General features: G+C 57.2%; 2 protein-coding genes across 4 annotated transcripts; both read left to right on the top strand.

The window, feature by feature from the left end:
* Window positions 1–249: 249 nt before the first annotated feature.
* Window positions 250–7,195, top strand: DUS3L (dihydrouridine synthase 3 like). Its single transcript, XM_027738206.2, has 13 exons — window positions 250–315; window positions 957–1,290; window positions 1,839–2,414; window positions 3,284–3,325; window positions 3,425–3,577; window positions 3,664–3,780; window positions 4,132–4,197; window positions 4,279–4,389; window positions 5,355–5,451; window positions 5,926–6,001; window positions 6,328–6,516; window positions 6,613–6,741; window positions 7,006–7,195. Exons 1-13 carry the CDS (start codon window positions 272–274, stop codon window positions 7,076–7,078), a joined length of 2,007 nt encoding a protein of 668 aa, XP_027594007.1. The 5' UTR covers window positions 250–271; the 3' UTR covers window positions 7,079–7,195.
* MPV17L2 (MPV17 mitochondrial inner membrane protein like 2) lies at window positions 7,144–12,175 on the top strand. Of its 3 annotated transcripts, none has more exons than XM_039389442.1 (6): window positions 7,144–7,199; window positions 8,711–8,886; window positions 9,790–9,960; window positions 10,662–10,738; window positions 10,827–10,955; window positions 11,626–12,175. In XM_039389442.1, the coding sequence occupies exons 2-6, from the start codon at window positions 8,712–8,714 to the stop codon at window positions 11,692–11,694; spliced, it is 621 nt and encodes a 206-aa protein (XP_039245376.1). In that variant the 5' UTR covers window positions 7,144–7,199; window position 8,711; the 3' UTR covers window positions 11,695–12,175. The 3 variants fall into 3 exon arrangements, with proteins under 3 accessions (XP_039245376.1, XP_027594008.1, XP_027594010.1); XM_027738207.2 differs by lacking the exon at window positions 7,144–7,199 and adding an exon at window positions 7,282–8,020; XM_027738209.2 differs by lacking the exon at window positions 7,144–7,199 and adding an exon at window positions 8,203–8,289.
* Window positions 12,176–14,173: the final 1,998 nt, after the last annotated feature.

Genomic DNA, 14,173 nt, shown 5'->3' with positions numbered 1-14,173 from the left:
AAGCCCTGAGGATGACACCTCTCCCCGGTGCAAGGGCTGCACACCGGCGTCCCCTCCCTGCTCGGGCAGCTCCTCAAGGGGCCCCAGGCAGCGTCGAAACCCCTCAGAGATGCTCCCAAGCCCCCCTCGTGGAACTCAGCAGCACACACCACCCAACACGCAGTTCCCGCCGCTCTGAGGGGGCCCCCGCCTCAGCCGCGCCTTTTATACCGCCCGCGCGCCGCAGCGTGGCCCCGCCCCTCCGTGTGACGTCATCGCGGCGCGCGGCAGCATGGCCGCGGCGGTGCCGCCCGGGGTGGCGCCGGTTCGAGCCCAGTGAGTGCGGGGTCGGGGCTGTCCGGCCCCGCCACGGCCCCCGCCGTCCCCCGGGACCCTCCCGGCCCCTCCGCCACCCCCCCGGGGCGTGCCCGACCCCTCTGTGAGCCCCCCAGGACGCGCCCGGCACCTCCATACCCCCCGCCCCGGTACATCCCTGATCCCTCTGTAACTCCCCCGGGACGCGTCCGGTCCATCCGTAACCACCCCAGTACGTTCCTGGCCCCGCCATGAGCTCCCCCAGTATGTGCCAGGCTCCTCCATAACTGCATCAGTACTTTCCCGATCCCTCTATAACCCCTACAGTACCCCGGTACATTCCCGACCTCTCTAAAATCCCCCCCCTCGCCCACAGCGTGTTCCCAGCCTCTCCGTAACTCTCCCAGTACATTCCCAACCTCTCCATAACCTCCCCGGTACGTTCCCAGCTCCTCCATAACCCCCCCAGTCCATCCCTGACCCCTCCATAGCCCCCCCCACTAAATTCCCAACCCCTCCATAGCTCCCCCCAGTACATTCCCAACTGCTCCATAAATCCCCACAGTCCATGCCCAGCCCCTCCTGCCCCCCCTGTCTCCCTGGACACCCCTCTCCCTGCTCCCTGCCATGACCAGGATGACCCAGGTGCTGCATCTCCGCAGGTTCCTCACTTCCAAGGAGGAATTCCACGCCTTCCTGCGGGCGGGGAGCGAGCCGGGAAGCCAGGTGGGAGATGAGGGCGAGGAGGAGAAGAAGGAGGAGGACGAGGAGAAGAAGGAGGAGCAGGAGGAGCAGGTCAGCAGCTGCCAGAGCAAGCCCCCCGCCAAGCGGGTGAGGGCAGAGGACCTTGGCCAGGATGAGGAAAACCAGGAAGGTGCTGGAGCAGAGGAGAAGGAGCTCCCAGAGCGGAAACGGGCCCGGGGGCAGAACAAGAGCAGGCCGTGTATGAAACCCAACCACTACGAGCAGAGCAGGCTGTGCCCCTCTGTCACACAGGTAGGACACAGAGCTCTGCTCCCCACTGGCCTGGGTTAGGTGGGATTTTGGGAAGGAATTCCTACCTGGGAGGGTGGGGAGGCCCTGGCACAGGTTGCCCAGAGAAGCTGTGGCTGCCCCATCCCTGGAAGTGTCCAAGGCCAGGTTGGAGCAACCTGGGCTAGTGGGAAGTGTCCCTGCCCATGGCAGGGGGTGGAATGAGATGATCTTAAAGGTCCCATCCAATCCAAACCATTCCAGGGTTCTATGGAAGCCAACTCTGTTGGCTGGGAGAGGGGGAAGTGGGATGAGCTGAGTGGGACAAGCAAAGCGTCACCTTCCCTGAAGTGGCAGCACTAAAATGTCCCCTCAGGTGGGTCCCTTGCTCCCCTCCTGCAGCACATTCCAACACTGGAGTTCCCGGGACCACTCCACGTGTCACCTGACATCACCAGGGGGGCTCAGGTGCTCAGAGCAGTTGTGGGCTGGGGCAGGTTCGGCCTCACCTGGGCTGTGCCACTCCATCCACACCTGAGCCGAGGCCTTACCCCGCTCCCTGTTCTCCGAAGGGCTGTCCAGGGAAGTGCTTTTACGGCCCCCGGTGCCGCTTCCTCCACGACGTGGGCGAGTACCTGGCGGGGAAGCCCTCGGACCTGGGCCAGCGCTGCGTCCTCTTCGACACCTTCGGCCGCTGTCCCTACGGGGTCACCTGTCGCTTCGCCCGCGCCCACCTCGGGGACGGCCACCAGAACATCGTCAACGCCGCCCTGGCCCAGCAGTGGGAAGGGAAGCTGCTGGTGAGGAACAACCTCTCCAAGGACCTCCAGCACCAGCTGCGCAAGAGGAAGTTCGTCTTCCAGAAGGCCGAGGAGTATCTGCGTGGGCTCAAGCCCCGCGGAGGCGACGGGAAGGGAGGCAAAGCCACGGGGGAGCAAGAGGTGTCCAACTGCGCGGCACCCCAGGAGGGCCTGGGGGATGGAGACAGCCACGAGTGCCCTGTGCTGCAGGAACAGGGAGAAGATCCCAAAGCAGAGGCCTTGCAGAGCCCCAGCTCCCGAGGAGATGGGGTTGTTCCCTCCGTGCCGACCGTGGGCCCGCTGACCGACGAGGACGTCACGAAGCTGCGGCCGTGCGAGAAGAAGAAGGTGAGAGTCCGGTCAAGGGCAGGTGACCCTTGTGTGCTGCTCCAAGGGTGGGGATTGTGTGTGGAAAGATGGAAGAGAGACCCTTTAGAGACACCTTTGAGACCCTTTAGCTGGGGGAGGCAGGCAGAGGACAGAGCTCCCGGGCTCCATGTCCCTGTCATGGTGGGAAGGATGCGGGAAGGTGAGCGCTCACGGGTCTGGAGTTGGCCTTGGAAGGGTGAGAACCAAGAGAAGCTGCAGCCCCTGGATTTTCCAGGTCCTGGAGGGAGGGGCTGAGCTGTCAGGGAGGATGGAAGAGCAAGGAGAGCTGAGGCTGGGCTGGGTTGTATGTGCTGCAGTGTCTTCCTCCCCTCATCCTCCTCACCTCCATCCTTGCTTCCATAAACCAATCCCTCTCACCTCAGTATCTGTAATTGCTGTGAGCTCTCTCCAAGCTGAGCAGTGAAAACAAAATGAGCGGTTCGATTTTCTGCTTCTTTTATGCAAGTGAGACGTTCCCTGGGGATACTTTGAGGTTCTAAAACAAAACCAGTGTCCTCCTGGGTTTCCCACTGGGTTTTACCCAGAGCAAGGGATAAAAACTGGAATATCTTATATATGGAAGAAATTCCTTCCTGTGAGGGTGGGGAGGCCCTGGCACAGGTTGGGCAGAGCAGCTGTGGCTGCCCCATCCCTGGAAGTGTCCAAGGCCGGGTTGGATGGGGTTTGGAGCGACCTGGGATAGAGGAAGGTGTCTGGGATAGAGGGGGTGGCACTGGATGATCCTTAAAGTCCCTCCCAACAGAAACCATTCTATTGATTCTACAATTCCATGATCATCACCACTGCTGCCTCAGCTCTGATGTTGGTCCTCCATCCTTGTTTTCCAGCTGGAAATCCAAGGCAAGCTCTACTTGGCTCCACTGACCACGGTAGGTTGATAACTTGTGTCCATTTGTCAAAACTTGCCGTTGCCGCCGTCGGAACGGAGCAGATCTCCTGACAATCCCTGTCCCTGCTGTCCCTGGCAGTGCGGGAACCTCCCTTTCCGACGGATTTGCAAACGCTTCGGAGCAGATGTCACCTGTGGAGAGATGGCTGTGTGCACCAACCTGCTCCAGGGCCAGTCCTCGGAGTGGGCCCTGCTCAAACGCCACCACACCGAGGATATTTTTGGGGTGCAGGTGAGTGTTGTCACCTCGATAAAACCGAACTCCCGAGGAGAAAAACGGCCTCTGGAGCTCATGGAAGCTTTGGCTCCCTTTGGCAGCTGGAGGGAGCCTTTCCAGACACCATGACCAAGTGTGCAGAGCTCCTGAACAGGACAATCGAGGTGGATTTTGTGGACATCAACGTGGGGTGTCCCATTGACCTGGTCTACAAGAAGGTGAGTTGTGGGGCACGTTTTCCTTCCTTCCATGGATCCTTGTCTTTTCCCTTATCCCCCGCTGCCTGACCTGCTCCTGCCAGGCTGATCCAGAGCTCCCAGTTCATTTATGGGCACTGGACCTCAGCAAGAAGGTGAATAAGCTGCTCAAGGAGCAGGGAATGGCTGTCTTTTCCTGGCAGAATTTGGGAGGAGAGGGCTGTGGGCTGGTGGGTTTTTTTTGTTAAAGAATCCATTTTCTGCAAGCCTTGAGATGCTCCAAGTCTTTCCTGCATTCCCTGAGCAGCTCCAAGGACTCTTTACTATGCAAGGAAGCGGAAAGTCTTGACTGTGCCACGTTTTGTCCCTCAGGGAGGAGGTTGTGCTCTCATGACTCGCTCCAACAAGTTTGAACAGATTGTCCGCGGGATGAACTCAGTGAGTCGGAGCGCCTGGAGATGATGGAGCTGATGGAGCCACCTCCTGCCTCGGCCTGGCCTCATTCTCCCACTCCTGCAGGTGCTGGATGTGCCTCTGACGGTGAAGATCCGGACTGGAGTGCAAGAAAAGATTAATGTGGCTCATAAAATCATCCCCAGGATCCGGGAGTGGGGAGCATCCATGGTCACGGTACGGGAATACTTGTGCTGGTTGTGAGATTGGGAATTCTGCACGTCAGCCTGGAGACAAGGTGGGGGTGACCTTCCCCTGCCCCAACAGCTCTTTCAAACCCCTTGGAGCAGGTCTGTGCTGCATTTTAGTGTTCTCTGCTAACCCAAGAGGAAAATTCAGGAGCAGAAAGTGTTTTCCTTGTTGCTCCTGGGACACCTTCCACTATCCCAGGTTCTTCCAAGCCCTGTCCAACCTGGCCTTGGACACTTCCAGGGATGGGGCATCCACAACCTTATGGAGATGGTTCCTGCCGAAGTTTCAGCCAGGGAAGCCTCGTTCTGTCAGGGCTGGGGAAATAATGAGACCAGCTCATTGTGTGGGGGTTAGTTCCTGCCCACGGAGAATATTCCCATTCCCTGTGAACAGCCACTTCTTGCTCTGGCTCACAAATAGCCAAAATGTCACCCCAAAAGCCTCCAGCCCACTCAGCTATGCCCAGCCCTTCCTGTAGGTCCAGAGGTAGATCCTGAGGGATCCCTTACCCAGTTCTCTTTCAGCACCACTGGGCTGTAAATACAAAGGTAGATCCTGAAGTAGATCCAGAGGTAGATCCTGAGGGATCCCTTTCCCAGCTCTGCTCACCCCTTCCTCAGCCCCCTCCATCAGCAGTTCCTGGGCTGTAGATCCAGAGGAAAATCCCAAGGGATTCTTTACCCAGGTCTGCTCTGTGAGCAGCTGCTGGGTGGTAGATCCAGAAGTAGATCCTGAAGAAGATCCAGAGGTAAATCCTGAGGGACCCCTTACCCAGCTCTGCTCTGTCAGCTGCTGCTGGGTCGTAGATCCAGAAGCAGATCCTGAAGAAGATCCTGAGGTAGATCCCGAGGATCCCTTACCCCATCCTGGTGTGATTCCCTTTGCTGGAGCACGTTCCTCCTGTCCTGCCCTGCCTCTCCAGCGAGGTCTGAGCGGGATCTCTCCCCCAGCTCCACGGCCGATCCCGGGAGCAGCGGTACACGCGGAGCGCCGACTGGGAATACATCGCCGAGTGCGCCAAGATCGCCAGCCCCATGCCCCTGTTTGGTACGTGAGTCTTGTTCCTTCACCTCTTTGATTTGAAATACCTTTAAAAAAAGGGAAGAAAACCCCAGATTCCCAATGATATTTAGCCTGGGGGAAAGTTTGGAGCATCCCTGGTGGAGTTACCGGCACCTCTACTTGTGTTTGGGGATGAGGAGAAAGGACAGGTAGGACATGAACCACTTGGGTTTTACCAGGTGCTTTTTGGGCCCCTGTGGCACAGACAATCCCCAAACCTTCCAGGTAGGAGCTGGGAGTGGAGGAGAAGAGAGGAGAAGGCTCCTCTTTTCCTTGTAAGAGGAATCATAAATATCCACCCCATAAACATCCCTGGGAATCTCTAACCTTGGCTCTTTGAACAGTCTGGTTCTTGGACTGTGTGTCCATTTTGAATTTTATCTCGTGCCTGGATTAACTCATTTTGACTTGTCCTTATGGCTCACTTTGACCTCTGGCTTCTCCCTCCTTTCCGGGCAGGAAATGGAGATATTTTATCTTACGAAGATGCAAATCGAGCCATGGAGATGGGAGTTTCTGGAATCATGATTGCAAGGCAAGTGCTTGTGTTTCCCTTCACTTCTGAGCTCTTTTTGGTTCCAGAGTTAAAAAAAAAAAAAAAGGAATTAAAAAAAAAATCCCTAAACAACCTCAAAACACGAGAAGTTTCCTCGTGTTGAAACTGCTCTGAAAATTGATAAAATCAATTTGGATCGGTGGGAAGTTCCAGCAGCTTCTTGTTGGAATGAGAAACAAAATTAAAAGCAGAATTGGCTGGTAAAAAGGGCTGGGAAGTGACTAAAATCAGTTGGCATCTTCAGGAGAATCAGTGATGGGAATAACAATGCCTCTTTTTTTTTTTTTTTTTTTTTTTGGCTGCAGAGGGGCACTCATCAAACCGTGGCTTTTCACCGAAATTAAGGAGCAGAGACACTGGGATATCTCCTCTGGGGAAAGGTTTGACATCCTCAAAGACTTCACCAACTACGGCCTCGAGCACTGGGGGTCGGACACTCAGGGAGTGGAGAAAACCAGGAAATTCCTGCTGGAATGGCTCTCTTTCCTGTGCAGGTAACTGTGCCCAGCCAAAACTGGATTGATCCAAGAGGATCTTTGAACAATATTTAATTAAACTCCAGCACTCACTGCTGTTCCATCCCATCCCAGGTACATTCCAGTTGGATTATTGGAACATCTACCTCAGAGAATTAACGAGCGGCCGCCGTATTACCTGGGGAGGGACTACCTGGAGACACTCATGGCCAGCCAGAACGTGGATGATTGGATCAGAATAAGGTAATAAAATGTGGAATTTAATTTAAATTGCTAAAAAGGGACGTGGCAGAGCCCCCGTAGAGCCACAGGGCCGTGTGACAACCGTGGGCTGAACACAAACCTCTCCTTGGGTTTGGTTTTGTCGTTGTCCTTGTGTTTCTTCCCTGGAAGTGTCCCAAGGCCAGGTTGGATGAGGCTTGGAGCAACCTGGGCTAGCAGAAGGGGCTGGAACAAAATGGTCTTTAAGGTCTCTTGATTGATTCTGTGATTGATTCTTTCTTCCAGTGAGCTGCTCCTGGGCCCTGTCCCTCCCAGCTTCACCTTCCTGCCAAAACACAAGGCCAATTCCTATAGATAGGGCTGGCCAGGCCCTTCCCGTGGCGTGGAAGCAAGAGGAGGCGTTGGGATGGGGTGTCTGGAGGAGCAGGATTCCTCAGCTGCGCTCAGAAGTGGAATAAAGCTGACGTTTTTAGAAGCTGGTGGGTTTTTTGCCTTCCTGCCCCGGGCCTCAGTCCTGGCAGGAGAACATTTATTTGTGAGCAGGAGGGATCTTTGGTCTCCAGAGCTGTCCCAGCTCAGCAGGAGACCTCTGTGCCTTACCAGGGTGTCCTTGGGAGTGACAAACTCCAAGGACAAGGAGCAGCAACGTACCCCCTGCCCCTTCTGCTGCCCCCCCACAACCAGGGGGACCCCGAGCTGATGTTCAGGGGTCCAAAGAGGAGCTTCTCAGAGGTTCCAAAGGCTCTTTGGGTGCATGTAGGGGGTCAGCCTGGAGGGTCTCAGTGGCGTCTCAACACCTGGGGACCCAGGTGGCACCAGCAGAGGTGGGAGAGCGGTGGGCCCTGCCCCTGCAGTGCTGTTGACACCCATCACTGCCACCTCCACGGGGGCATCCCGTGGTGACAGATCCCATGGATCCCATGCTGACACACCCCCCCAGCCCCTCTGCTGAGCCCAGAGGGACAGGGCAGGGCTGGGGCACCGTGGGGACGCCTTGGAGCAGCCCCCCGTCCCCCCCGTCCCTCCCCAATCCCATGGACGAGCTGCTGCCTGGGGAGGTGTCATGGCGGCCCCTGTGCCCCGGTAGGTGTCATGGCGGGCGCAGGAACCGGAAGAGCCGCGTCACGTGATGCTCCCTCTTCCGGGTACGGGCGGTGGGAGCGCCCGGTAGTGGCGGGGAGGGCACTGGGAGAACTGGGGAGAACTGGGGAGAACTGGAGGGGAACTGGGGGCACAAGGAGCTCGAGGGGTGCCCAGAAAAGGGCACTAGGGGCCCACAGGGGGTGCAGGAATAACTGGGGTGAGTGGGAGGCACGTGCAGGGGGGTGACTGGGGGCACTGGGGGTGACTGGGAGGCACTGGGGTGACGGGGGAAGGGTCCGGGGGGAGGTGTGAGGGGGGCATAGGAGGTGTGACGGGGGGACTGGGAGGGTGAGGCAGGGCTAACTGGGAGGATAACTGGAGAGCACGGGGAACTGGGGGGGTACAGGAGCACTAACTGGGGAGACTGGGAGGGTACAGGAGCACTAACTGGACAAACTGGGGAGCACAAGGTGGATAACTGGAAAGGTACATAAGCACTAACTGGGTGAACTGGGGAGCCCAACAGGGATAACTGGGGGCACAAAGGGAACTGGGAGGGTACAAGAGCACTAACTGGGCAAACTGGGGGGGGTACCGGAGCACAAACTGGGGGGCACAGGGGGAACTGGGAGGGTACACAAGCAATAACTGGGGGGGCCCAGCGTGGATAACTGGGAGCACAGGAGGGACTGGGCAGGTACAGAAGCACTAACTGGGGAGCCCAGCATGGAAAACTGGGAGGCGTGGGGCAACTGGGAGGGTACACAAACACTAACTGGGTGAACTGGGGAGCACAGCGTGGCTGACTGGGGGCACTGGGAGTGACTGGGAGGCACGGGGTCACACCAGGGGTGCTGTGGGGGAGTCCCTCCCCGCTGAGCCCAGCGCAGGGGGGCTGTTCCCACAGGATGCTGTCGCGGGGCCGGCGGCTCCTGCGCTCCTGGAAATCCCTGTTCACGGGGAGGCTCCTGCTCCTCACCAACACCCTGAGCTGCGGGGGCCTCCTGGCAGCTGGAGATTCCCTGCAGCAGGAATGGCACCACCGGAGGCACCCGGAGAGCCAACACCAGCTGGGCCGTACTGGTGAGGGACTGGGAGGGGGGGGCAGGACAGGCTGGGTGACTCCCACTGCCAGAGGGCAGCGTTGGATGGGATATTGGGAAGGAATTCCTCGCCGTGAGGTTGGTGAGGGGCTGGAATGGATTTCCCGGAGAAGCTGTGGCTGTCCCATCCCTGGAAGTGTCCAAGGCCAGGTTGGAGAAGGGAAGGCTCCAGGGAGATCTTGGGGCCCCTTCCAGTGCCTGAAGGGGCTCCAGGAGAGCTGGAGAGGGACTTGGGACAAGGGATGGAGGGACAGGATATAGGGAATGGCTTCCCACTGCCAGAGGGCAGGGATAGATGGGATATTAGGAAGGAATTCCTGCCTGGGAAGGTGGGCAGGCCCTGGCACAGGTTGCCCAGAGAAGCTGTGGCTGCCCCTGGATCCCTGGAAGTGTCCAAGGCCAAGTTGGAACACCCTGGGCTAGTGGAAGGTGTCCCTGCCTGTGGCAGGGGGTGGGAGTGGATGGGCTTTATGGTCCCTCCCAACCCAAACCATTCTGGGATTCTGTGATTTATGGAACCCCCCTCCTGGGTGCTTCTCCCAAAAGTGGATTCAGCTCTGGGGAAGGCACAAAGTGTGATGCTGTCTGTGACAATGAGGAATTAATCACAGAATCCCAGAATGATTTGGGTTGGGAGGGACCTTAAAGCCCATCCAGTCCCACCCCCTGCCACGGGCAGGGACACCTTCCACTATCCCAGGTTGTTCCAACCTGGCCTTGGACACTCCCAGGGATGGGGCAGCCACAGCTTCTCTGGGCAACCTGTGCCAGGCCCTCCCCGCCCTCTCAGGGAAGAATTCCTCCCTAATATCCCATCTATCCCACCTAACCCTGCCCTCTGGCAGTGCAAATCCTCCATCCCCGCCCCTGCTGTTGTTCCCAGGTCGGATGTTTGCCGTTGGCTGCAGCATGGGCCCCTTGATGCACTACTGGTACCTCTGGCTGGACTCGGCGTTCCCGGCCCGGGGCGTGCGGAGCCTCCGGACGGTCCTGAAGAAAGTCCTCATCGACCAGCTCGTGGCATCGCCCGGCCTGGGCGCCTGGTACTTCCTGGGTACGTGTGGCACCGCGGGCTGGGAGTGGGATTCATGGAATCCTGGAATATCCTGAGCTGGGAGGGATCATCCAGTCCAACTCCAGGCCCTGCCCAGGACACCCCAGCAATCCCCCCCTGTCCCTCAGAGCACTGTCCAAGAGTTCTGGACATGTTCCCCAGGGTTTGCTTTTGTTCTTCTCCACCCCCTGCCCCTCTTTATTGAAGGAGTTGGGCCTTGATTTGTCACCTACGAACACAGAAACATCCACAGCAACAATGCAGCAGGATTTCTGTAGAATCCTGGAATATCCTGAGTGGGAAGGGACCCACAAAGATCATCAGGACACCCCAGCAATCCCCCCCTGTCCCTCAGAGCGTTGTCCAAGCCCTCCTTGAGGACTGGCAGCCTTGGGGCTGTGCCCACTGCCCTGGGGAGCCTGGTCAGTGCCCCACCACCCTCTGGGGGAAGAATTTCCCAATATCCAACCTAACCCTCTCCTGGCTCAGCTCCAGCTGCTCCCTGGGTCCTGTCCCTGCTCACCAGAGATCAGTGCAGCCCCTGTGCTTCCCCTTCCATTTCCTGGAGCTCCCTCCCTCTGGATGGTGCTTCAGTGCCCTTCCCTCCCATATTGAGAGGGTTTTGGGGGCCCTTTCCATGTCTGGCACTGAGATGGCAATTCCCATCCATGCTCCCACCCCCACTGACTCTGTCCCCACAGGCATCGGCACCCTGGAAGGTCAGTCTCTGGAGGAGAGCTGGGACGAGCTCAAGGAGAAATTCTGGGAGCTTTACAAGGTAAACCCACCCCTGAGCTCTCCCTCCCTCCCCTGGCACATCCCTGGATCCAGTGGGAAGCATCCAGCTGGCTCCTCGCTCCCCACAGGCCGACTGGTGCGTGTGGCCGGCGGCTCAGCTGCTCAACTTCCTCTTCGTCCCTCCCACCTACCGGGTGGTTTATGTCAACGTGGTCACCCTGGGCTGGGACACCTACCTGTCCTACCTCAAATACAGGGTGAGTCCCCTGGGCTGGGACTGTCCCTGTCCCACCCCAAACACTGTCCCTGTCCCACCCCAAACACCCAGTGAGTCCCCTGGGACTGTCCCTGTCCCACCTCAAACACAGGGTGAGTCCCCTGGGCTGGGACTGTCCCTGTCCCACCTCAAACACTGTCCCTGTCCCACCCCAAACACCCAGTGAGTCCCCTGGGACTGTCCCTGTCACACCTCAAACACAGGGTGAGTCCCCTGGGCTGGGACTGTCCCTGTCCCACCTCAAACACTGTCCCTGTCCCACCCCAAACACCCAGTGAGTCCCCTGGGACTGTCCCTGTCCCACCTCAAATACAGGTCTGGGACTGTCCCTGTCCCACCTCAAACACTGTCCCTGTCCCACCTCAAACACCCAGTGAGTCCCCTTGGAACTGTTCCTGTCCCACCTCAAACACAGGTCTGGGACTGTCCCTGTCCCAACTCAAACACCCAGTGAGTCCCCTGGGCTGGAACTGTCCCTGTCCCACCCCAAACACTGGGTGAGTCCCCTGGGCTGGAACTGTCCCTGTCCCACCTCAAACACAGGTCTGGGACTGTCCCTATCCCACCTCAAACACCCAGTGAGACCCCTGGGCTGGCACTCTGACCAGTCTGGAGGGTGCCCAGCTGATCCCATTATCCCTGTTTTCCAGCCTAGAGCCGCCCCAAGCCCCAAGCAGGACTCTCCTCAGGAGGAGCAGCAGCGCAGTGCCAGGGCATAGAGAGGTGGATGTGGCGCTTCCAGAGGCTCCTGCCTGCAGCAAATGGCATTTTTGGGGGGGGCATTGTGGCCCCTGGGGATTGATCAACCCAAGGGGAGTGATGGCTGGAGACCACCAAGGCCAGACCCCCCCCCAGCCACGTGCCTCTTGCTGATTAACTCATCTGCTAATTAGGATGGGTTGGGGTTGTGTTGGTAACAATCTCCTGTTGCAGGATGACCTGTAAAGTGATTTCTTCTGGGATTTACCCCTGGAGCCGGGGTGAGGAGCTGCTGCAGCCCCCAGGAAGGGCTCTGGTGCTTTCCCTGGCTGCTCCAGGCTGGATTTGTTCCCTCTCTCCAGAGCAAACTTGCTCCTCTCCAACCTCCTCAGATCCACTCCAGCCACTCAGATCCTCACTAATTAATCAGGAAGGAATTCTTCCCTGTGAGGGTGGGCAGGCCCTGGCACAGGGTGCCCAGGGAAGCTGTGGCTGCCCCTGGATCCCTGGAAGTGTCCAAGGCCAGGTTGGAACAACCTGGGCTAGTGGAAGGTGTCCCTGCCCGTGGCAGGGGGTGGCACTGGATGAGCTTTGTCCTTCCCCTCCAAAGCATTCCATGATTCATTTTGCCTGCTTGGCAGAGGGAGGATGCCCCTCTGCAGCTCCTCATTCCTTCCCCTCCTGCTTTTTGTCTTGCAGCTCAAGGATGGAATCACTCCACTCCCCCACCCTCTGCTCCTGTTCCCCCCATTCCCCCCTTTCCACCCCCCTGGCTGTGGGGGCTGGAGCCTCCCAGCTGGGATATAAATAGGGGTGTGATCACACCAGTCTGCTCTGCCGAGCCTGGGAGGCGGCTGGGAGGGGGGGTTGGAGGCAAATTTTAGCAGGATTTGGACCATCCCATCCCTCTTCTCCCAGCCCTGGGCGAGCTGGACACTCCCTGCACCAGCCAGGAGCTGAATTATTTCCAGTATCAATGAAAACTACCTAAATGTGATTTTTTTTTTCCTTAGTTTTCAAGCTGTGCCTTAAGGCTCTGCTCTCGTGCCTCCTGGTGTCACAGCCCTGGAGGGACACAATCCCTCCTTCCACAGCAGCAGGAGCCAGTTGGGGAATGAGAATTAAAAAAAAACCAAAAAACAACAAAACCCCAGATAATTTTGGCTCCTCTGGCAACTCAGGGACACCACAGAGCAGAGGGTGCACCCCACTGTCCCCTCTGTGCCCACAACGACCCCGAGGGACCTGTGTGATCAGCATCAATTTATTTCTTCACAACATTTCTTTTTAATACAGTGATTTTTAGGAAATTGTACCCTTTTTTTTTTTTTTGTCGTTTTGTTGGTTTTTTTTTTGACACTTTTGACATTTGTACAGTACAGTGTAACTCTTCCATAAGTAAACTTCACAAAAAAGAGGGAGGGGGCTGGAAAAGGGGGGAGAGGGAGGAAGATGGAATTATGGTAGGGGAGGGGAAAGAGGGGAAGGGGAAAAAAAAAACCCTGTGAAATAAAAGACACGGCGCTCCAAGAAAAAAAATAAATAAAGGGCAGCTCTTGTCATTGCTACGGGAATATCCACTTATTCACAGTCTCCACAGAAGCACAGTACTACAGGAACACGAGATTCCCAAATCCCTGGAGCAAACCAGCAACACTCTGCTCGTCCCCCCCCCCCTCCAAACCCCGGGGCTGATTCACTCCAGGTCTCTTGGCCTCGCTGATGTTACTTAATGAACTCATTTCCTTTTAAATCTTTTAAATAATAAGAGATTTCGTTTTGTTTTTGTGGTTTTTTTTGTTTGTTTTGTTTTTTTTTTTTAAAGTGATATTCACAAGCAAGGTTACCACACCAAAAAAAACAAAAAAAAAGGAGGGGAAAAAAAAAAAAAGAGAGGAAAAAAAATCAATATATATATATATATATATATAAATGCACCACCACGGCCACAGCACAGCAGGTCACAGCGTCACTTCCTACGCCTATTTACAAGGAATCTCTGTATGTACAAGGAGGAAGACGGCGGGAGCATAAATTAGCATCTATTTATACAAATAAACAAGAGTCAGGAAATATCCATCCAGCTGGAGGGGCAGGAAAAGCCGGGAACAAAGAGCTCATCCCCCTTCCGGGAGCTCTTGGGGGTTGGGGGGAAAGGGGGGAGCAATGCCAGGCTGGGGAGGGAGGATTTGGGGTTTGGGGGTCCTGGGGAAGCAGCCACACCCTGGGGAGGGGGGTCCTTGGGGAAGGGGGGGTCTCCCAGAGAATGGGGTTCTCAGGGAAGGGGGTGCCCAGGGAAGGGGGTTCTCAGGGAAGGGGGTGCCCAGGGAAGGGGATACCCAGAGAAGGGGATCCCCAGGGAAGGGGGTTCTCAGGGAAGGGGGTGCCCAGGGAAGGGGGTTCTCAGGGAAGGGGGTGCCCAGGGAAGGGGGTTCTCAGGGAAGGGGGTTCTCGCAGAAGGGGGTCTCCAGGGAAGGGGCTTCTCAGGGCAGGAGGGTC

This window comes from Pipra filicauda, unplaced genomic scaffold, assembly GCF_003945595.2.
Source record: "Pipra filicauda isolate LSUMZ 115617 unplaced genomic scaffold, ASM394559v2 scaffold729_size357988_pilon, whole genome shotgun sequence".
NCBI classification, from domain to species: domain Eukaryota; kingdom Metazoa; phylum Chordata; class Aves; order Passeriformes; family Pipridae; genus Pipra; species Pipra filicauda.
Note: the sequence above shows the minus strand (reverse complement) of the source record. Positions and strands in the feature narration are given on the sequence as shown.